Here is a 22,366-nt window from a genome sequence, read left to right on the forward strand (position 1 = left end):
TCGCCCCCTGGCTTCCGATGGCCGCCGTCACTCTGTCACCGTAGCCAACAGTACAGTCATCCATAAAGTAGGAAACACTACACTGTGTCGAGGAGTTTAGTAGTGCTTTCTACTTTATGGATGACTGCACTGTACTTCTGAGGCTCCTGCTACTCCCGCTGTCTGCCGTTTTCTCCGGAAGCTTCCAGAAGGATCCAAACTCACAAGTCCAAGTCACAAATTAAACAGTACCATGTTTTTTTTTTTATAAAAAAGAAAAAATATTAAGCAAGTCTAGATGGAACGTGGCTGATCGGCCATCGATAGAAAAATGGCTTCCGGGTAGAAGGTGCGCTCCATTTTAAGGGCAGCAAACCAGGAAGGATGTTACTCAAGGCCCTCTCTCTGTCACTTACAACACCGTCTGCATGGGGAAAGACGGCAGAACGTTCTGGCACTTTCTATGACGCCCAACCACTGTTTCCTTTCAGTTAAGATAAGTGAACAGATGTTTGCTTTAGAAATGACAAAATGCTTCTAAACTATCAGTTTTCTGCAGCATATTTCACACAAGACGTTTCCAAAGATACCTTCTAAGCATCCAATCCCTCCCCCACAAAATGGCGTCAACAGATACATCTCAAAAAAAGGTAACAGAAAGGAAATCTGCTATAACCCATCAAATAAAATGCTTGCTTGCTTTACAAAAAAAGAGGCATTTGCTGGTTTGCAATACAAGCGATTCTTTTCGCCAAACCCTGACTCCAGATCAGTGTCACAAATGTTACATTCGGACAAGGCTGTCTTCTGAAGAAGAAGCCATGTTGTTCATAATGACCAAGCTTTTTTTGGTTACCATACTGCAGAAGGCAGGTGTTTTCCAAGAATTTCTCCTCTGCTCGAGTAAGTCAAATACAAATATTGAAATACTTGGCTTAAACATTTGCTCTATATTAAAAGTGCAACTATATTTACAATAAATTGATGAATCGATAAATTCTTTCCAAAACCTGACATAACTTGCAATAAAAATGTCATTTTTCTAAATACATAGTTTTTTTTTTTTATAATTTTTATCAAATCTGTGAAAAGAATTGTAATTAAATAGTTTTTTTTTCCATTTATTTAAATTTATGACAGTGATATTCATAGTTATATTAAAACGAAAATTGTTAGCTATATATGCACTATAACATTTTTTGTTCAAATAAAAATTTCCATATTACAAAAAAAAAAAACCCAAAATAGACATTTATTCATCTTTCTTGTTTTCTATCAATATGGACCTAGGTGCTGATCTTACCGGGGGGTGTCTGCTTCATCCAAAGCGAAATGGGGCTCTGAGGCAGGACCTGTCCCTTTTTAACCCTCTCCGGGCCACGTGGTGTTAACCACAGGAAGAGGTTTAACAGTCGCGTACCATAGGCAGACAAGTCCTCACGCCCATCGCTGGGCCTTGCTGGAGCCTGAGCAAAAACTGAGAGCGCGTCTCCCTTTTATGGGCATGGAGTCCATTTAAACGCAATGACAGGGACCGGCACTCTCCTCACCTACTACGGTTTCAATAGGACCTTGTTACTGTTAACCGACGACTTAACCTTGGCTTACAATAAGCTCCATCCAAGAGCCAAAGGAGAGCATTTAAGATATATATCATTTTTCATTATTACATAATGTTGATTATTGATATGAAGCTGCTGCATTTGACCAGCATTGCCCTCCTGATATTAAAACTTATTTGTGTTTGCTCATGGTGGAAAATTGAGGGTTTGTAGAAGAAAGGCTTGGCATGAAACATCAGAAAAAGGAAACAGGAAAAAGGCTTTTTACTTTCAAGGGCGTACTTTTGGTGGTAGTTTGCCACGTATCCTTGGTTTTAACTATATAGATTTTATCTGATGGTGGATATAATGTTGGCTTTGGAGGTGAGAAATCAAAAGTATATTGAACCTTTTTTTAGACTTTTTTGCAAGAATATTTTGTGACCCCCCGCCCCCCCCCCCAGTGATTTTTCGTCCATCTTTCACAAAATAGCTGAAAGCACCTGCAGCCCGGGCGGCTGTTTCCAAACTGCTGCAGAGTGCATCGCTTCACATTGCAACATGTGCAGTGGCACTAGATCGCTATCGCAGGGACCGGCTCAGATGGCGGTCGGCTCCACTCACAGCGTCGCATACACACCACCGAGTCTTTGGCTGCTTCCTGGATGTACATTTGTCTGCCTCAGACACACAAGTCAGCTTTTCAAATATGCATCATTTTATTTTAAGATCTATAAAAGAACTTTCTCAAAGCGTCGATTCGTCTTTTGAACCCGTTTGTTTTAGTCTGAGCTCTCTTTAGAAATATGAATTTATCAACAAATAAGTGGAGTGTTAGTAAATGTAGTTCAATATTATCAGTGTCAGGTTCCTTTGGCAGATGTTGGTAAACTTGCAGCAATGGTGGATCCGCCTGCCACACAAATGACAGACAACTGGAAATTATAGCAAAGAAGAACTTTGTAGATCCAAAAAAAAACAACCAAAGACCACATTGTTCATCCGTTCAAACAACAAATGCACCATTAACAGGTCAGATCATGTTGGGGTCATGCACTACTACAGCGTCTTGCTGCACTCAGCACACGGCGAAGCACCTTGGGGTCCCGGTTGGTGACCCCTCAGGTCCAACCTGAACTTGCAAATAAATACCGACAAAATAACACAAACACCCAGTGATGATTTCGTGTGGACGCCCCGCTAAGGAGCAGGGCAGCCTGCTTCCTTCAGAGCGGCACCAGTATTTTGAGGGGCGAAGAAGGTGTAAATCTACTCCAGAACTTTCCAAAGATTTGCTGATTGGGAGGCCATGGAGATTGCTTGACATCACAGTGGCATTCATGAAACCATTATTGCACTTGTTTAGCGTGTCTTTAGTAAATGCCCCGTTCAGTGCCTGTCTGTCTCGGCTGCTGAGCCTCAGCTGCTGTCCTCTGTCCATATACTGGCGTCACTTTTGGCACGTTCAAAAATCCTGTACTACAGACTCTTCGGCCTTGTATCATAACTCGATGTTGATCATCAGACCTCTCTTACTTCTGACACACATCCTGCTAATTGGCATCTGGCTGAAAGTGACTCGTCTTTTAGCCATGTCTGTAATCGTTTTAAGTCTTAAAATGGCCCATTTGTCCTGTACATGTCAAATACATCCATTTTATAAGTATGAATGACACGAGGCCTAAAAAACTACCAGCTTACATGGAGACTGCCTTCATATATATGGTTATTTTACAAGTCATCCTGGCTACAAGAACTATTTTGACATACTCTGAGAATTTGCATATTAGGTTGCACACCAGCCCCTAAAGTCTAAAAGGCTTGTGCTGAGATATTCTGATAGATATGTGTTGTTCAGGAAGTCACTATTGAGAGAACATGTACACCATTTCCTGTACGAAGCTCGTGTTAACTTTGTAGCCAAGGTCTATGGTGCTCTGAGCAATTGAGCACGTCACACGCCCAAAAACACAGCCAGTGGCTATGGAAGATTCACATTGCAACTAAGGTTAGGTTTCTTAAGAACAGGTCCATCACCTGCTGTCAGCAACAGAAATGGTGCCCATAGTCAGCCATGACGTTTGTATCCTCTGCTCCTGCCTTTTTCTTGAGTCTGATTATTGGGCAAAGATGGCGAGTTTTAGACTCAACTGGCAAAACAAAGTTTCAGTTTCTGCTGGACTGGATTTATGACGTTTTTTACTCTTAAATGTGTCAAAATCAAAGTTTGCATCTCTTGAGTGTGATAGCTTGGGGCCTGCATACTAAATTTGTTTTTGGAGGGGCCTGTTTTTTAATGCAAAAATGGAAGGAGCGATTGCATTCGCAGTCATTCATGGGACTTAACTCAAGCATAAAGTTTTACCTTTTATAAAAGTTATTTGAAATGTTGCAGGGCAAAGAAATGACTTCTGCTGGCTGACCAAGCAGAGAATGTTTTGCCCATCTTTTTTTTTTCTCAACTCATGTTTTTGGTTGTACTCAGTAACTTGAATAACTGGTCTTCTTTTCCTCCTTTTCCCTTGACCTCATTTTCACAACGACATGCATCTTCAAGCAGCAGGCGAGAAAATAGCTTTGCCCCGGCCGCAGCTGAAACTGCACGCCTGCTTTGGGTGAGATCGTTTCACAGGTCTCTAGGCAACGGTAACCTCAGTGTCACGCTCAGCGAGACGGGGAGGAAGTGGGAGGATGGGCCGGGCCAGCCGCAGCGCGAGAAAACAAGGCTCTGACAATGAAAGGTGCGTTTTAATTTTCCGACCCCCCCCATCTACAGCCTGATTCTTTGGGGCAGATATGAACACTGGCACTGTTGAGTTTTATCCCCCCCACTCTATTATATTTTTGAAGGTTTTCAAATAGGAAATGCCCAAATTTCGATTCCCCATCCAGTACAATCAACTCTGGCAGGTATAGTTGCAGCTGAGCTAATGGCGATAGCCGAGGCTGTGACAGGAAGTGTGGAGGAGGCCAGTAGATCTGAGTTTGCCGCCAGCGACGCAGTTGTTACAGCATTAGCGTGTATTAAAGAAGCCGCAGACCGTCGCTATCATCAAATGAGTGGCAGTGCAGCCCCTTTGTCTGCTCCCACCTTGCGCGCCAGCACAAGTTCAGAGATTAAGGCATTTCCTCAGAATTCTGGAAAAGATTCTGGAATTCTGGAAATCAGTAGCTAGCGTTTGGACTGTTCATTTATTCTTTTTTTTCCCAAATCAAAAACATGAATGCTGGTTCTAGCCTAGCTCCCCATTTCCTTTGCGGTCACATCTGTCATAGGGTACAAATTCTTTGAGAAATAATGTAAATTTGTTTATGTGACTGCAAAAAGGGTAACTCAGTTTGCATAATGGGTGTCATCAAAATAAGAAATTAAAACTCAGAATTATTTAATTATGAGAGCTAATAAGTCACCCAATCATTTTTTTCAATCAAGTCAAACAATAAAAGTAATAACTTGTTCTTTTAATCATTCAAATGAACATCCACAAGTAGACAAATGTATTATACGGAGACTCTTATCTTTCTGTCTGTACAATCACTCAACCCAAGAAAGTCTCTCACTTGAGGAATACAGAAGTGTTAAGGTGTTACAGATGACCAAAGATAGTTCAGAATTACCTCAGATACATGATTCAGAACAAAGCTGGGTCCAAACCTCTGGGCTCCCTCAGTTTAATGCTGAATCCCTTCTAATTACCTTGCTCACGTGACTTTAACCTTTCACTTTAACCTCGCGTGTAAAACCACATCAAGAGCACGTTTTTTCCTCTGTTCCTGATATGTTGGCCATACACTTCCAATGACAACTGGACAAAATGAAATCGAACACCTTGGCGTGAACAATGTATCGCATATTTAAAGCGACTGTGCAACGTCGTTCGGTCTATGTCACGCTACGTCCCTAGAGGGCGCAGAATGTCACCTGTGCAGCAGGAGCAAGCTGACGTACCATAGCTGTCAAGTCTCCCGTTTTGGCCGGGAAACTACCGTATTTCACCCCTCTTTCCCGCCGTCCTCCCGTATTAGTATTTTCCCGTAAATCTCCCGTATTATAATATCATTAAAAAAAAATCCTCTGCCTCTCCAAACTGAACTGTCAGTAGCCTCGCGAGAACTGCCACCTGCAGGTCTGCAGGTCATTTACAACATTAACCAGGTCATAAATGCGGAGGTTAAAATGGCAATGCTGTGTGCCAAAAACAACGTTACTTTCACCTTCTGTGACGACTTCAACAAGGATACAAAGTCTACAACAAATCTGTATAATAAGTCATTAGTGAATGCCAGAGAGCCACATGAGTGAACATGAGAAATTAAAAAGAAAATGTGTAATGAAAATAAAATGTAAATGACAAGTGGTTATTTTAAGTTTCTTGTACATCTGTCTTAAAATGTAAGGGATACTGGAGCTTGGTTGGGGTGGTGGGATGGCTCGCGGTGGGTGCCGGAAAATTTCCCTTATTTTCAAATCCAAAACTTGACAGGTATGTGACGTACTGCGGTGCGTGGAGGAGTCATTTTAATGAAGGAAATGATAGCTCATTCAAAATGAAAGTTGCTCTATTAACGGCTACTATTGGTTTAACACTAGTGCAGTACAGACAGGATTATGGTTACATACTAACGAAACACAGGCATTCATGGTGAACGTTACAGTTACGACATTTACTACTGACAGAAATACATGAATACACGTATTAATTTTTACGATTTAAAGTGCAGTGCAGCGTGCGACTACATAATTAGTCCTCCTGACCAACCCTAATGTGTCACCTTTATGTCAGCTGATCATCCACGGCGGATAGGATCAGAACAAACGAGACGGTTCACCTCGGGGATCCTGTGCAGGCCATGCACTGAAATGGTGATCACTGCAGTGATTACGGCTCATGAGACGTAGTATTGCCTAAAATGACGTTGATTTCGTCTGAAGTATATGTTTTCATTTCTTTGTCTTCCCTTTTCCTTGTTTTTGCATTATTCAGTCTTAATGATGTTGTAATGTATTACAGTATACCCATGTAAAGATCCTTGGTATGAAAGACACTATATAAAAAAACTGAAGTGAATTGAACTATCTGGCCACCTTTAGTGATGCAGTCCATTTCCAAAAATGGGTCACGTCTATGAGAGTTTGCTTGTGTACTTTGCACGGCCACTTACACACATGCAACACGAACAGCAGGGTCAAGACACAGGGCAGCAGAACCCTGGACAGGATGCCAGTCCCAGTCCATCACAGGGCAGCAGAACCCTGGACAGGATGCCAGTCCCAGTCCATCACAGGGCAGCAGAACCCTGGACAGGATGCCAGTTCATAGCAGGGCACAGGGCACAGGACACCCTGGACAGGATGCCAGTTGTCTTTAGGTGAACCATCTAGATGTTTAGCATTCTTCTGGAATTATTCTGGAATTATTATTATTATTATCTCACTGCATGCAACATCCCATCACCAGGTGTGCTAGGAAGATATCAGAGACATTGATTGTAGTCAGGGCAGGGGGGTGGGACCTGGAAGCTCATTGTGATGACAATATTGCATGATGGATTTGGGGTGGCTTGGTGGGGGGGGTGTGGTGTCTGTGGTGGACCAGGCTCTGGCCTGAGGCAGGACACGCTGCTCCCCCAGATATACCTTATCTCAGTGGCCAGCTCCCATCCCCCCACCACCACCACACAACACCATTCCTCTTGCACCCTGCCCTCATGCCCGTGTGTTTGTACCTCCACCACACACTGGCCAGCCCCAACACTCCTCTTACATCATTTTAGCAGAGAAAGTGCCTATCCCTTTCAACAAGGTCATGCAAAGCAGGACATACAGTCAGACAGACATCTACCAGAGAGCTGCAGAAGCATCCTAATTCCTAGTGCCATTTTTTTTTTCTTTCGCCTCCATGACATCTGACCAAAACAAGTACAGGTCCCAAGACTAGGTGGGTTAGTTCCTTGAGTGTTGGAGGTGTTTGGATAGACCAAATGTCCAACATGGCTTGAGGTCCTCCAGCAGACGCTGGGGGCCGCAGATGGGCAGCATCCCCCGATATCTGTCCCCGGGCTTGGTCTAGGAGCCGAGGAGGGAGCACATTTTGACTGTGAAAGCATGATGGACACAGGCTGCAAGCATACGATTCGCTGACTCTGCTGATAGCTGGCGAGTGGTTTTAGTGGCGGTTGCAACAGGTTGAGGAAAGCGAGAGTCACACAAGCATGACATCTGCTTTTAAGTCATTCACAATAGTGAACCCAGCTTTAAAAGGACTAAAATGGGCTTTAAAATAGTACCTGTTTTCCATTTTTGAGAATGAGGGGAAAGTCCAGAAATGTTAGTGTGAAGGCCTTGGATGGACCCTGTACAAGACATGTATGATTATTTATTGACTGACATTACAGACAAATACAGACAATTTTACACGTTTAGCAAACACATTAATCCAAAGTGACATACGAAAGAGGAAAGCATGAGGTCAGAAAGCAGTCAGTCCGTGTTACGACACCCCTGTTGCCCATGGGCCCAACGGTGATGTGATCACCCTACCACCCCTGGGATTTGAAAACATGACCTGGACACAAATGCAGATCACCCTTCCTCACTCAGCTACAAACCCCATGAAGTAGTCATTTCAGCTACAACTCAGGTTTCAATCCTAAACTTGTGTCCAACATGCTACAGGGTCTCACGACACCTCAACATGTCCCTGTCCTGCCATAACATGCCGGAGTCATGGCAAGGAAGTTTCAGAGTGGCTTCTGACCTGATACAGTAGGAGGTCAAACATTCTGCCTGGACCTGATGATGCTCTGTACATTCTTATGATCTGGATGCGTGTTGGTGTGTGCTGACTTTGTCTGTGTTATATGTGTTATGTGCGTGGCGGTGAAACCATGATGTTAGAGAGGAGAGGCTCTCTAAAGTGAAAGGGACAGGCAACAATGAGAAAAGGTAAAGGTCATGTGAGGCGTATGTGCCTTTGTGATCACTAGGCCGTTTGGCATCAAACAGCCAGTGGCTTCGACTTTGCCTAATATGGTCAGACAGCTGCTGGAGGCAGCCAATGAAAAGTGAGTAGAAAAGCCTGTGGGTTTTAGTACAATTCTTACAAAGAAAATTCCGCCATTTCTTGTGTGCAGAGCTGATGGGAGGGGTCCTGTACAGAGTTGTGGTTCTTCCTCATGACCTTTTTTTTTTTTCCATTGTTTCCCCTGAAATGTTCAGTCTGCTTTTACTCATTTAAAGCATCTTTCATCTATTATCAGAAACAGAAGTGACAGGAAGTCGCCGTCAGCTACGCAGCTCCCTGAACATCCCCTGGCTGAAAAATGACTGAACGTTACTCACTGGGCTGGAAAGCATAGTTGACAGGCAAAGGCTGGAGAAACCCTTCTCAGATGTTCCCCCCGGTGACCTTTAGAAGGATGTGTATCATTTTGTGATTAGCAGTTGGACGTGGAGGAATTTGGTTGTAGGGCTATTTTTTTTTTGTATGGTTATATTTTATATGGTATATTTTAATTATACCAGTGTAACCACTTTAAAGGCTGACACTGGCTATCATTCCTCATAAATATTAGAATGCCAATGTGCTGGGTGTTACCGACGTAACAAGGTTAAAATCGTTGCCCACGGTAACGATTCAGGGAAATCAGGTGCAGTCACAATAGGTTTAGTGATGGTGTTCATCTTCCTGTTTTACGCCCCCCAAGTCTTTTCGTATCTGTTCTTGAGAATATAGTTTGAGTTTCACACGAACATGTTTGGCCATTAAACCGAACAGCAGTAAGTCATATGTGCATAGTTGGCATATGGCTTAGTGGGTTAGGATGCTGTGGTTGGGATGAGAAGGTCGCCTTGTCAGCAGGGTGAGGTCAGCGTTGAGCCCCTGAGCAAGGTCCTTAACCCCCATTGCTCCAGGGACTGGCTGACCTTGCCAATGTACATCACTTTGGATAAAAGCATCTGTTAAATAGATAAAACGTAAATGTTTTACCCAGTGAGTATTAAGGAAAGGTTCGGACTCGGGCCTTCATGTTCTGGTTGTGTTATAATCAGTTCATCCGGTTAGACGGCCATGATCCAACCCGCCGAGGTTCCAGGCGGCAGGGTGAGGATGGCCAGCTCTGGTTTTAAAGGTCTTCATTGCTCTTACACCTCCACAGATCTGCTGAAATATCGCTTTGCTTAGTAAGTGGTTCCTCTCTGCTGGGGTTGCTGTCCTCGCAGAAACACGCTACAGACAGCCATTGGTGCTGAGCTACATGTGTGTACTTTTCAATATAGGCCACACCTTCTCAGCACTCTGCTTGTAAATGACTACATTTCAGTGAAAAGTTCAGTATGTTTTTCATTGCCTGTAAACCCTGGAGTGGAGTATTGCCATTAGTAGTTTCTGTTATTTTTTTTAGAGGATTCTAGCATATACTCTTAAAACTGGATTCAAAGTTTTCATGTTACTTACAATGATACCATAATAATTACAACCCAATGTTCCTTAAAACATTTCTACATTTACCCTCTTCTAGGAGATGACAAGGACTAGGGCTCACATTTAATGATTTCCCACCTACTTCAGTGACGGAGAAGTCTAATCACGTCTACACAAATAAGATTGTTTTCCACTCCCGTCGATAACCCAGTGGATGACTGATTTTACACCGATAAGTAACTTGAATTATCATTACTTATCAGTCACCACAATGTCACTGCAAGAACACTGTGTATTTTTTTATGTCTCAGAGAGGTTAGTTAATGCAAATAGTTATATCTCACTTATTGGCTGAGGAATAATTTCCCTGAATACAGATGAAGCAAATCCATACACTCATAACCAAAGTATTGGTGAGGCCAAGATTCAGCTGAAAGACTCTCCGAGACTCTCAGCATGTAGACTCTCTGCTTAAGGCTTTCCAGAGCTCTGTGGTGTAACATATAGACTGAAAGACACTCTGAGACTCTCAGCATGTAGACTCTCTGCTTAAGGCTTCCCAGAGCTCTGTGGTGCAACATATAGACTGAAAGACTCTCTGAGACTCTCAGCATGTAGACTCTCTGCTTAAGGCTTTCCAGAGCTCTGTGGTGCAACATATAGACTGCGCTGTTTTCTCAACCTAAATACATCACAGGGCTTAGGTGTGTGTGGGGATTACAGGCTGAAGTATTACAGCCCTCTGTTTCAAACCACTTTCATCAGACTGGTTAAAGGAGCCTTAGTCACCTATTAGTAACATCTTCATATTCCAAACAGGCCTCTTCACCATCGATGCAGGAGGCTGCATTTATTATTTAAATCCATGCGACACTGCAGCCTGCGGCTCCCTGCTCATTTCCCTCAAACTGCAGTTTGACTCGGTAACACAGAGGTGAAAAAACTATACATGCTGCAGTTAAGGTCCCTCTCCCCTCATGACAGCTGCCTGATGCAACTTCCTGAAAAGGATGCACCATTTCCCCTTTCGGTGAGCCCAGTGCAACAATGCCCCCTCGCGTGACACGTGGCTTGTGCAAGCGGCTGCACAGCCCTGGGGTTTCTCTGCCACTTGCCCCCCCCTCCCTCATTTGTCTTATGTGAACTTTGAAATAGCAGTAATTCAGTTTGTACATCACTGCTGCAGAATGTAAAAGACGGAAATAAGTATTTTCCCCTGGACACCAATGCTCCCCCCCCCTCCTGAAAGCTGTGAGAGAGATGACACGACACACCACATTCAGTACTCTACTAGAAATACAACATAAGATTAAACCATAGTATCCCACATAAACTAATATCATACTAAACACAAATATGTTATCTCCCTTTGAACTATGGGTCCTGGGATTATCCAGTAGAAAAAATGGATGTCAAATTTATTCACTCAGAGAACTTGTCCTTCAGCCAGAATTCTTTAACTTCACTGATGCAAATAATTCAATTCTTGTATTACTTACACCTGTCATTTCCGCAAATTATGCTATTTCATATAGCAGCAGCAGCAGTCTGTAACTCGGGGGTGGCGAGGTGGTGCAGTGGTTGCCGCACACCACTGGGACCCGGGTTCGAGTCTCTGCCAGGGTTCCATGTGTGAGGCGTTTGCATGTTCTCCCTATGTCGTCGTGGGTTTTCCGGTTTCCCCCCACAGTCCGAAGACATGCTGAGGCTAATTGGAGTTACTAAACTGCCCGTAGGTGTGCATGTGTGAGTAAATGGTGTGTGAATGTGCCCTGCGATGGGCTGGCCCCCCGTCCAGGGTTGGAAAATGGATGGATGGAGTCTGTAACTCGCTAAAATGTCCATCAAAGGTAAACCTGCCCAAACTACAAGGAAGGGATCCTTAAAAATAAATAACCCCCCCCGTAAATCACCTTAAGGTGAAATAAAAAATGCAAACCATAACATAGTTTATTACATGTCACTTACATCACAGGCTTGGTGTTTTAAAATAAAAAGTACATAAAAAAAGAAACATTAAGAAAATGGCTACCTTGATACAGCAAATGACAAGTATGCCTAGGACACACTAGATCGCCCTCTTGTGGCAGAAGATGAGTGGTTCTACTCTAGTGTTCTTTTAAAGAGCCCAGCAAATGAAACAAGATCATGTGAAGAACCAGATTCTGGCTTAACTCATGGGGTGAAACCGAGCAGTGGTGAGGGTGACAGGTCACGCTTATGTCTTCACGGCCGTGTCCCTGGACTTGTAAATCACCCCTCTGCTCTTCAGCTCCCTCACGACACCTGACAGAGAAAGAGGAAGAGGAAGCGTGAGAAGCGGCAGTGAGGGGAGGAGATGGCGTGTGGCTCACGGCCGCAATTGGGCTCCAGGTGGCGGAAATTTAATGAGAACAGATGACAGCGGAGCGTCACACGTCTCGTACCCGGCGGAAGCCGGCCGGTCACTGTCACTGCATAAACCCCAGGCTTGAAGTTACCTAGTGGGGAGCAGGCAGAGAGACATTTTTATTATAAAACAGGTTTCCCTTAACCATCTGAAAGATGACCACATTATTGTTACTCTACCATGTTTTCAAGGTTCAGTAACATACTACAATCATGCTTTATTTATTACAAGATTATACATTTCATAGCTTTTCCCCAAAGACAAAAATCACTCACTGATTCGCTGCCATTTGGCTACCCAGCTGTCTTCTGGGCTCATCATCGCTATGACCCTGGAGAACAAAAGATGGGTCATCAGACACACAGAATGAAGATTTAAAATGACATTTGGTACAGTAACTGTGAGTGGGGCTATACCCATCAAAGGAAGAGCTTGTGCACTCATACACCATCTCCCGGTTCCCCTTCATCTGCAGGTAGGATTCACAGTTGTCGCAGCCATCATATTCAAACTGATCAATAGTCTGTATAAGGTGAAAAGCAAAACCCCAAAAAGGACAAGTTAAGCAGATAAAGCATGGCTATTTCGCTTGCTCGATTTGTCAGAACAACTCCACAGTTGTTACTGCATTAATCTTTAATTAACCAACTATGGCCAAACAAGTGGCTACAATACTAAAGATGCGTTAATAGGAAGCAAGGGTTTTATTACGACATATTTAAGCATCACCTATACAGGAAGAAACGTTTGAAACAAAGAGAAGTGAGTGACGCCTTCAAAACTAAGGGTTCCCAACCCCCGGTCCGTGGTCAGTATTTCACCGGGCGGTGGAACGCTGGGGATTATGGGGCTGGTTAATTTATAAAAATTAATTGTATGTTTTCATTGTTTTCAGCCCCTCACGTTCGCACTTATTGTTCGCATCTGAAGAAAATGTAAATAGTTACACTGGTGAAATCGCCGATTAATCCACCGGCACCATCCGCGGTCTATGTATTTTTTTGTACCATGCAGACCAGTCGGCAAACATCAAAAAGTTGGGACGCCCTATTCTAAGCGGTTTCAATTTCACATGAGTACTAGGTACTTGGTAAATTAGCGAAACAGTATTTAATACAATTACGACTCGCTCATATACACAATGACAGCAAGATTCCTATACAGTTTAAAATGACATTTTACAAGATCGTAAATGTATAAAACTCAACTCGAACATGAATCCTACCTTAACAAGGGAACACAATAAGCAAGCTCGCAAATGGCGAAGATCCTTGGGTACCGTCTCCAGCGCCATTCGGCTGTGAAGCAGAACGACGTATTTAATATAATTTTTCAAAGATTTCGTGTTTTTAAACGCAAGCTGAGAACACCACTGAGAGCGGAATAAAGACGACTTCCGGCGCCTTGAATTTGCGTCACATGTACGCACTGAGAAAGACGTACTCTGATAAAATTTTATTATTATTATTGATGCTTATCAAACAAACACAGCAATTTGACCTTTAACATTGCACACACAATGTTCCACGGTAACCAGACTGTAACCGCAACACAAATCACAAAAGAAAAAAGGGGAATATATATACATACATATGCAGCCAACCATGCAAAGCAACCCAAAAAACTTTTAAAAGCCTAAGAATAACATTACCAAAATAAAACAGGTGTTCCTGTGATTCTACATCTCTCTCATAAACTGTACTTAAATTTTCCTAATGAAATCTGAGTCTTAAAAATTCTGTACTCAATATTGCTCGCCACACCCAGAGAGAGAGAGAGAGAGAGAGAGAGAGAGAGAGAGAGAGAGATTTGTAATTATATTTTCATGGGGACTCTCCATTCACTTCTATGGGGAAAACTTTAATCACAGCATGACGACCTTAACCCACTACCCAGCCCTAACCTTAACTATAAGTAAACAAATAAAAAAAGGAGACTTTTGGCATTTTTACCTTTTTCATTGCATTCACAGATCTTTGTGGGGACCTGAAAAATTATCACCACAACGTCAAAAATGAAACAGGCCTTTATTACATTGTGGGGGACAAAATAGCTCTTTGTACTGATTAATGATATAAGGACTAATTATTTCACTTCGGGTAAGAAACAAGCGGGACCATAGTTATAGATGACATCCCACGGACATTTGATTGATTTCAGGCGGATGAAGGAGGTTGCTGGTGGCGACTTTTCAAACTACTTCCTGTATCTGCTAGGCCGAATAATGGATCGGAAAGTAATTGACAGAGTGCACCATTATGAAAAGAAGTTGCATTATGAAATACAAATCTGGTTTGGAAACCATCGTTCGGAAATTTTATTGAAAGTTGGGAGAACCAATAAAGAAAATAGTTACGCTAATGAAGAAAACGACTTGTCCCGCACGTTTGTAATTTAGCAAACATGCATGCATGCAGTTGTAAAGGTGATAGCAGCCTATGAATATAAAATTGAATCCCTTTTTGCTCTTCAGGTATATATTTTAAGTTAGCTGAAGTATGTGCATGGACAATTCCAAATATTTACAATATTGTTTCACTTTTACAAAATTGACGAAGCTGTATATTAACCACACATTTTCAAGAATACGTAAACATTGGCGCATGAAGCCGCTTATCACCGGTTAACAGGACCGCCACATAAACCGTAAACACATAAACACCGGCAAGCTGGGGGGGGCGGGCAGTGCAGAGATCATCCTTGTTATAGCAGCTAATTAGATTTTAGTAATACTTAATAATGCCGTGTATACTGATTGCTGGGATGTTACTTTGTGCGCACTTGATAATTAAGCTGCGCACACAATACATTATCGTGAACGTGAAATCAGCCGAACTTTAAAGCAAAGGGTCAATTAAACCTGGTCCTGCAGATCTGCCTTTATTATTTATTTGTCCAATAAATGTTGTGTACTGTTCCATAAGTAACTGTTCAAAACACAATATACTTGAGCTGTCTTAGAGTTATTAGCCTATTGATGAATCCAGTGCATGGAAATACATACCAGTAATATGAAAATCCAAGGGGTTGTCTCATGTTTCAGAGTGTGCTATATGAACTCAGGACATACGAAGATTCAAAACAAAATTCGCTCGTAAAGAAAACTGGAAGAGCAAATAAGGGGTGTGAAAGAGCTGCGATTAACTCAATGCAGAACCACAGCGGAAATATGCCATTTTAGTGGAAATTAACAACACAAATATTGAAAGGGCTTGAAATGGAAAAAAAAAAACAAACGGTGCGTGTGCATCGCTGTCAGTGTGCTGGACATCATTAATCTGTTAAAGGATATATTAGTCGGAGAACTCGATATCGAATTTAACGTTATCGCGGTGTAACAAATGTATTTGTAACATTCCAAGGTTTAAGTAGAGTGTTCAATACCATGATTATGGAGTGCACACAATATAATTTATTGTGCGTACAACATAATTACCTTGATAAACACCTATAATTTTCGCTTGAACTACTGGGTAAATTGCCCCCCAGATTTCTGGTGGAACTGCTCCGTTTTGTCAGTATCCGTAAGCTTTGAGAAAACGTGCAGAAACGCCCGAAATGAACGGACAGGACGCTGCGTCCATATCCCTATATGGTAATAAGCATAATAAAGCTGTTAGGGCTCGAGCGCCAGGCGCGCGCACTCTAACGGTCAGGCAGAGCCGCCTAGAAACCCTGACAGACCGCCATGATAAGGACTGCCGGCGAAGGTCTTCATTACGTTCGAGTCACACTCTGGAAGTCAGCTAGTTTAGAGAGCTAGCTCAAATTCACCGCGGGAATGAGCTTTTCACATATTGTATGTTTTACATTCACTGACAGAGTCCACGGATGGGGAATATGGCCTCCACGCCATCCTCATCAACCCCCAAAGCTTCCCTGCCAAGCTGTGGCAGCTTGTGAACGAACCGCGGGTTAGCTCGGTACGCTGGGACTGGTTCGGCTTTGGTGTCTTCATAGACCAGCGGCGATTCGAGGCCGAGCTGCTGTCGCCCATCGGGGGCGCCTTCAAGTCCAGCAGCTTCTCCAGCTTCAACCGGCAGCTCAACCTGTACGGCTTCAGGAAGGTGATGCCGATGCCCGGCCACATGGGGGTGCTGCATCACCACTTTTTTAACCCTGACTTCAGGCAAGGCCGCCCCGACCTGCTGGTGAATCTTAAGCGGCTGACCAGTACCAACAAGGCAAGGATCCAGGCTGGGCTGGAGGTGCCCCGCAGGCTGCCCAGTTCTCGGGGCCGCAGGAAAAACAGGACTGAAGATACAAATGGTATGTAATATAAAAGGAAAGTCTCTCCATCCATCTTCTCTACCTACTTATGCATTCCTGGGTCTAACCTGAGAGGCAGAGGGATGAGAGAGGGGATACCCTGGATGGGACTCCAATCCATCATAGGGCTTAAATACCTGCTGTATTATCCATAGCAGCCAGAGGCAAAGTGGTATCCTAAACAAGAATAAGTAAGGTATCTCTTAGGTGTATGTGTGTTACTGTGCTGATGTAGGCCTATTTCACAGTGACTGCAGGTTACAGGCTTGCAGGACACACCCAACAGGGGACACAGATGGGAGCCATGCCCCCACATCAGCCCCCCCAGAGTGAAGAACACCTGCTGATGGGTTATGACTGCATCCCCAATCCCCTGTGTGGCTGGATGGTGGGGCCCAGTGTGGAAACAGGCATCTCTTTTCCGGTCATTCAGCAGGCACCTGCTTTGCAGTACAATTTCAGCTGTGCTGCCCTGTCTGCTCCTGCTACCGCCCAAGTTCAGCCAGGAGCGCTGGCCGTGCCTGCTGCTGCATTGCAGTATAATCACTCACTACCTACTCAGTACCACCCTGCATGTTATGCACCAGGTGACTCGGCCTTATGTATTTTCAACTTAGCATTTACACTATGAGTAGTGTTACACTGCAGTACAAGTTATTCATAATAGTTCTGTTGCATATATGGGGTTTATTGGTTCCAGGGGTCATTCTCTTTACTCTATTCTTGTCTATTTTTTGCAGCCATGTCTGATGGTTTCTTCCAGAGCCCAGTGACTACTGACCCTACAGGCTGTGTTCCCCAATCTACACCATTACCACATTACTGCTATTACCAGGTTTGTAGCTGTCAGTTGGGTATACAATGCCATGTTAGGACAATTGTGTAGTGTTCAAAATGGAATTTTGCACCTGGCTGAAATATAACGGCAGTTAGCTGTATTCTAATGATGGTTTGGTATTTACTGTAATAAGAAGAAAAATGTCTTCAGAAAGAAATAATGAGTTTTTTAATGGTAGATTGTACCTCAGGATTTTGAGTAAAATAAGTTTATTGCTTTCCTGCTACTATTTCAGACAAACTATCCACCAGGCCATTTACGTCCCTGCAGTCAGGACCAGCAAAGCAATGAGAATGAGACTGTCAATTTGGATATGGTTTTCCAAATGGTTAATGAGCTGCAGGCATCTCCCAAACTATGCATGGTCAAAGTGGAGACCCCTGAAAACTTGATCCAGCTCACCTGTCCATCAGAGGTGGTTCAGTTCCCCAATTCGGATCTGCCTGCTTCGGGCCAGCTCAGCCCCCAAAAGTTACTGAGTTTGAGCACCTCGCCTCTTGTTATGGATTCAGTTTGTATGTCTCACTGTGGCTAAAGCCCTCTGGTTGGGATTAAGGCCACTGTGCCAGTCAGCATCAAAGCAGATGCTGCCACTGGGGTTCTGAGTCTTCCAGGAGCCAATAAAATGAAAGATCAATATTGCAATCAAGAGTATAGTTATTCTGGCTCATTAGATTTCTCTGAAAATATTGTTCCCACCTTGTAGCATTATTATAATGGGATATATAAATACATATGGGATATTTCAGCTGCATATGTTAGGTTAACATTTGGTATTGTGCTTTTCTTTTATTGTACTTTACTGTCAGTACCTATAATATTTTTATTTCACAAATATTTACAAAAGTAACTGATGTTGGCTACTGATTTATAAAGTACCTGTTCCTCAGCTGAATATATGGAATTACTTCTCTCAAGGGTACTAAGCTCATCTGAGGACCTGTTTAACTCAGTGACTTTTAGGTGTTCTGGCTTTCTTTTATTTTTTTTTATTTGTATATTTTCCTGTCATGCCTGTCTTTCATCTGTTTTCCATTTAATTTTTTGTCCAAAATAGTTTCATAAAATTATTACTTAAGTGTGTGGCATGTTAACATGCATGCAAGTGATATTCAAATTAGTAATGAGTGGATAGATAGGAGTCTATTTATAGAACTATAAACACTTGGCAGATATACCTGAACTTAAAAATTGTTTCAGAATAAGTTTAATTACATCGGAGCATGATTTTGTTATTAAAAGAGAAAACCTTTCACTCCACCATCACCGTACAGCAAGGTGCACTTTGCGTGACTGTCTATAATGGGCAGTGGTGGTTTAATGGTTAGGGAAGTACTCTTGTAATTGAAAACTTGCAGGTTCAAATCCCTAAGCAGCAAGGTATCGCCCCCAAGCACTGCTCCCTGGGCGCTGAATTAGCTGCCCCCTGCTATGTCACATATGGGTTAAATGCAGATAACACATTTTGCTGTTTTGCACTGTGCGCTGTGGTGTGTCAACAATGACAACTAATCTCTAAATTCCATAAATTACTCTCGTTTCTAAATTTGGAACATAATTGGATTGACCTGGTTTGGGGGTCCAATATGAAATGCTTTCATTGGCCTAAAATCTGTACTACTGGTATGAAGGTTTCATTTAAAAGGCATTTTGGTTCAAATTTAATGTTCTTTAAAAACTGCGGTGCGATGGCTTTGCCCCTAGGGGGAGCCGTTATGCTGCTAAATACGTGATTGCAGGTTGAATGGGGATTTAGGGCGTCATTGAAGAATAACTATCAGTCAAGCAAAATAGCAGTCCCGAAATGATCGTCTCCCTTCATGCTTTTGTTCAGTCACTATTAACTAAAGTGATTCCATGGATCATTTTATTTACTAAAAAGTCCAATGTCTTTTATTTCTTCAGTAAAAAACATTAATACTGAATTGATTAAGATGCAGGTAGAGTGAAAAGGTGTTTCGAAAAATCAAGAACTGGTAACAGTTAAATGCTGAATATGTAAAAATTGTTCGTTATTTCTGTTTTGTGCATGAAGGTGCTTTTCCCTAAATGTTTTCGCTGATTAGAGAGATCCTAACCCCTTTTCGCCGGGGTTGATCGCGCCGCCTTCCCGACAGGGGGAGCATGGCGGCCCCTTTCGGTCAGTGCCGCCGATAGCTGCTCCACCCTCGGTGACAGGCAGGCAGGCAGTGAGCAGGTAGACGCTCAATGAGGTCCCAGGGGAAGCCGAGCAGGAGACATTACAAACGTGAAGCTTTTCTCTTTTGCTTGACTTTTTTTGCGTACATCCTTCCATTTAAGGATTGCTTTTGAAGTATTTGAACTCGTTTTAGTTTACCAACAAATTTTTAAACCGCCTCCAAGAACTCGCTGAAGTTGATTTACATTTTTATGAAGTTTTTTTTTCTTTGCTTGCTTATGTTCGTTCAGCTTCAAAAGGATTTCGGCTTGGAAATTAGAACAAAAAACCACCGTGGAAGTGACATCGGACAGCGATCTTGTGTTAGATGCACGGAGTATTTTATCTTGGGCGCCATGCGTGTAGTTTTGCTTCAGAAATTACACGTGTTTTTTACACCCCAGCGAGGTGTCCTGCTAGCTAGCAGATTTTCTGCAGCCCCCCTCGGACGTAAAATAAATACACTGGCTTTGATCGCTGTTTAGCTACAGATATTTCTGCCTTCTCTCTACCTGCCTATTTCCCGGATTTTCTGATATTTTGTTCGTGTCTTTTTTTCCTACTCAACGACAGCATGCTCTCCTGTTCCCCCGGCTCTTACAAGAGACAAACCCGCAACTTATAAGTTTTTCCCCCGCACTGGAAACACATAGGTGGTAAATTACTCAAATCCCAATGTCTGGAAGAGGGAAACGGCGTTGAAAGAAATCCAAAATATCTGTGCTACTAGACGTGTGTCATATACAATATGTCACAATGGTGCATTCTTTCATTTTAAATTTACTGTGGATTACATGAAATAAACAGGCTCGGATGGGATTGCTGTAAATAGTCATCTTGTACCAGCGAGCGAGAAGGGTTTGGAAAGTGGCTTTCGGATCTGTAAATATCTGCAAGACATAGCGACTATTAAAAACAGAAGAAATAAAGTTAGTGGATATTCTCCAATCTGAGGAAGAAGAATCGGGTGAGCAGAAGCGACATGAAAGCTGGAAATGCGTACAATAGGGCGTCAGGGAGGATCGGAAAATCAATGCATGCTTCTCGCTAGTTACATTGTATAGTTACAGCACTTCCTGTAACGATATCTTTTTAAATGCAATCAAAGCCTTTTTCCCGTCTCAGTGGCAACACTTAGTAAGAGGGTAAATCAGGTACTCTTGTTAGGTACTTTTTTTCAAAATATTTTTTTAAGCAAACTTCTGCCACTCATGCTCCCGTGGATCTGAATTATGCATGCTGTATTTCCTTCCAGAAAAGTTTGTATTGTATTTTAAAATGATGACCAATATCATTACAACTTTTTCTTAACTTGATCAAGAAGGAGGTTGCAGATTGGGGCCATGCCATCGGGAGCCATGCACTCGTGCGCATTTTAGGACTTGTGCATGTGCGGCCGCATTTTGGACATATAAGCTCTGCAGGTTGCAGTCGCCTACAAGCCTTGGGGAGATCGGAAGATAGTCGGAGGGGGTTGCATTTTTGCGGACTGCCTGCTTTGTACTGCGCACCATGTGCCGCCGGAGAGCGCCGCCGCAGCCGGTGCAATGACCCTGTCTCCGCGGCAACTGGCCGGGCTCTGGCCGTGGCTGCTCATGGCGGCCCTGCAGCTGGTGCTGGGCCAGACTGGCCTGGAGCTGGCGGCGGCGGCTGTGGAGTCGGAGCGATCGGCCCCCAAAGCCGTCATCAAGGTGACACCCCTGAAGCAGGAGCAGGCAGGGAAGCCCATTACCCTGGAGGGGGTCTTTGCTGGGGCTGGGGTGAGAGGCCATGCCGAAGGAAGGCTCATGCAGGTAGGGTTCTTACATGGATGCTCTTTACTCCTAATACCAGTGTATTGCAGTTGAAACTGTTCAGAAATGGCACATGGTGTGATCAAATAAATGCACCTCTGAGATGCTGACAGGCACGGCTGTTGGAACCAGGGATTACAGGGGACCTTATACCCAAATATTTAATTTGGCCCCATTTGTCCTCTCCACTTAATAGAATTTGCTTTTAAATTAAATCATCTCTCCCTCCCCACCCCAAATATCAAGCTACCTCCTATGCCCTTGCTGACAGGCATTCAGTCTGTTCACGCATTTATTTTATTACTTTTAATGTCTTTTTAATGTATACCTTGCTTTCACTGTTTTTATGGCAGAATCGACCACCTTGCATTTCACTGCAGGTTATGGTCTGACTATAGCTATACCTTGCACGTGACAAATAAAACCCTTGAATCCTTGAACTAACTGTCGTATTAAAAATAAAAAAAACAAAAAAAAAACAAGACAGCTGTATTACCCGTTGCAGGTCTTTATTTTTTGACTGCAGGCTTGTTTGGATAAGATCAGTTGTAAAAGCATGATTGCCCTTTTCCCTTGGCAAAATGCACAAAGAAATGGTGCTATATAAACCGCAAGTATCCAGCAAACCAGTCTGTTTCCTCATGTGGGAACAATACAATGAATCTCAGTCACAAGTTTAGTCTGCATTTCTGATGAAATAACCCCTAAATTATCAACGTATTAAGCTTTTCCTTTTTTGTGCATTTTGGTTCTCATGATGTTCTGTCAATGAAACACCGTTTTTCACTGTGGAGCCATTCCCACAAGCTCCCCCTCTCTAAGGTGATTTGTGGCTTGGTAAAAAAAATTCAGGGCCTGCGCTGTTTAGTTGGCAAGAGAAGCTATTTATGCTGATAGTGATGAGTACTGTGGCTGTTCTCCATAAATCTGGGGAGTTCAGTGCACCTTCAGA

At 43.1% G+C, this 22,366-nt stretch overlaps 3 protein-coding genes across 8 annotated transcripts in view; 2 read left to right on the forward strand and 1 right to left on the reverse strand.

The window, feature by feature from the left end:
• Nucleotides 1-11,878: 11,878 nt before the first annotated feature.
• Nucleotides 11,879-15,916, reverse strand: supt4h1 (SPT4 homolog, DSIF elongation factor subunit). Of its 5 annotated transcripts, XM_023832942.2 has the most exons (7): nucleotides 15,772-15,916; nucleotides 15,340-15,439; nucleotides 13,561-13,633; nucleotides 12,752-12,858; nucleotides 12,611-12,666; nucleotides 12,373-12,426; nucleotides 11,879-12,232 (listed from the first exon to the last, which is right to left on the reverse strand). In XM_023832942.2, exons 2-7 carry the CDS (start codon nucleotides 15,369-15,371, stop codon nucleotides 12,165-12,167), a joined length of 390 nt encoding a protein of 129 aa, XP_023688710.1. In that variant the 5' UTR covers nucleotides 15,372-15,439; nucleotides 15,772-15,916; the 3' UTR covers nucleotides 11,879-12,164. The 5 variants fall into 5 exon arrangements, with proteins under 5 accessions (XP_023688710.1, XP_023688712.1, XP_023688711.1 ...); XM_023832944.2 differs by lacking the exon at nucleotides 15,340-15,439 and having other exon boundaries at nucleotides 15,772-15,909; XM_023832943.2 differs by lacking the exons at nucleotides 15,340-15,439; nucleotides 15,772-15,916 and adding an exon at nucleotides 14,288-14,327.
• Nucleotides 15,917-15,921: 5 nt separating this feature from the next.
• Nucleotides 15,922-18,520, forward strand: hsf5 (heat shock transcription factor family member 5). 2 transcript variants are annotated; one of them, XM_023832940.2, is made up of 6 exons: nucleotides 15,922-16,045; nucleotides 16,158-16,386; nucleotides 16,465-16,604; nucleotides 16,853-17,191; nucleotides 17,345-17,439; nucleotides 17,678-18,520. In XM_023832940.2, exons 1-6 carry the CDS (start codon nucleotides 16,024-16,026, stop codon nucleotides 17,975-17,977), a joined length of 1,125 nt encoding a protein of 374 aa, XP_023688708.1. In that variant the 5' UTR covers nucleotides 15,922-16,023; the 3' UTR covers nucleotides 17,978-18,520. The 2 variants fall into 2 exon arrangements, with proteins under 2 accessions (XP_023688708.1, XP_023688707.1); XM_023832939.2 differs by having other exon boundaries at nucleotides 16,158-16,604.
• A 321-nt stretch (nucleotides 18,521-18,841) lies between these two features.
• rnf43 (ring finger protein 43) overlaps nucleotides 18,842-22,366 on the forward strand; it is a 72,089-nt gene continuing 68,564 nt past the window's right edge. Inside the window, exon 1 of the mRNA XM_023833129.2 lies at nucleotides 18,842-21,414. Coding sequence (XP_023688897.1) covers nucleotides 21,169-21,414 — 246 coding nt within the window. The 5' untranslated portion in view covers nucleotides 18,842-21,168. The remainder of the gene's footprint in view (nucleotides 21,415-22,366) is intronic.

This window comes from Paramormyrops kingsleyae, chromosome 6 (genome assembly GCF_048594095.1).
Source record: "Paramormyrops kingsleyae isolate MSU_618 chromosome 6, PKINGS_0.4, whole genome shotgun sequence".
NCBI classification, from domain to species: Eukaryota; Metazoa; Chordata; class Actinopteri; order Osteoglossiformes; family Mormyridae; genus Paramormyrops; species Paramormyrops kingsleyae.

What these genes read in the sequence shown, in the direction of transcription:
- supt4h1 (XM_023832942.2), bottom strand. Translation starts at nt 15,371, where the DNA reads ATGAGACAACCCCTTGGATTTTCATATTACTG. An exon ending in CTTGGATTTTCATATTACTG is followed by an intron (nt 13,634 to 15,339) that starts GTATGTATTTCC and finishes TCTGCTTCACAG; the next exon opens with CCGAATGGCGCTGGAGACGG. An exon ending in ACAAGCTCTTCCTTTGATGG is followed by an intron (nt 12,667 to 12,751) that starts GTATAGCCCCAC and finishes TTTGTTCTCCAG; the next exon opens with GGTCATAGCGATGATGAGCC.
- hsf5 (XM_023832939.2), top strand. Translation starts at nt 16,024, where the DNA reads ATGATAAGGACTGCCGGCGAAG. An exon ending in GATAAGGACTGCCGGCGAAG is followed by an intron (nt 16,046 to 16,157) that starts GTCTTCATTACG and finishes ATTCACTGACAG; the next exon opens with AGTCCACGGATGGGGAATAT. An exon ending in CCCTGCATGTTATGCACCAG is followed by an intron (nt 17,192 to 17,344) that starts GTGACTCGGCCT and finishes TATTTTTTGCAG; the next exon opens with CCATGTCTGATGGTTTCTTC.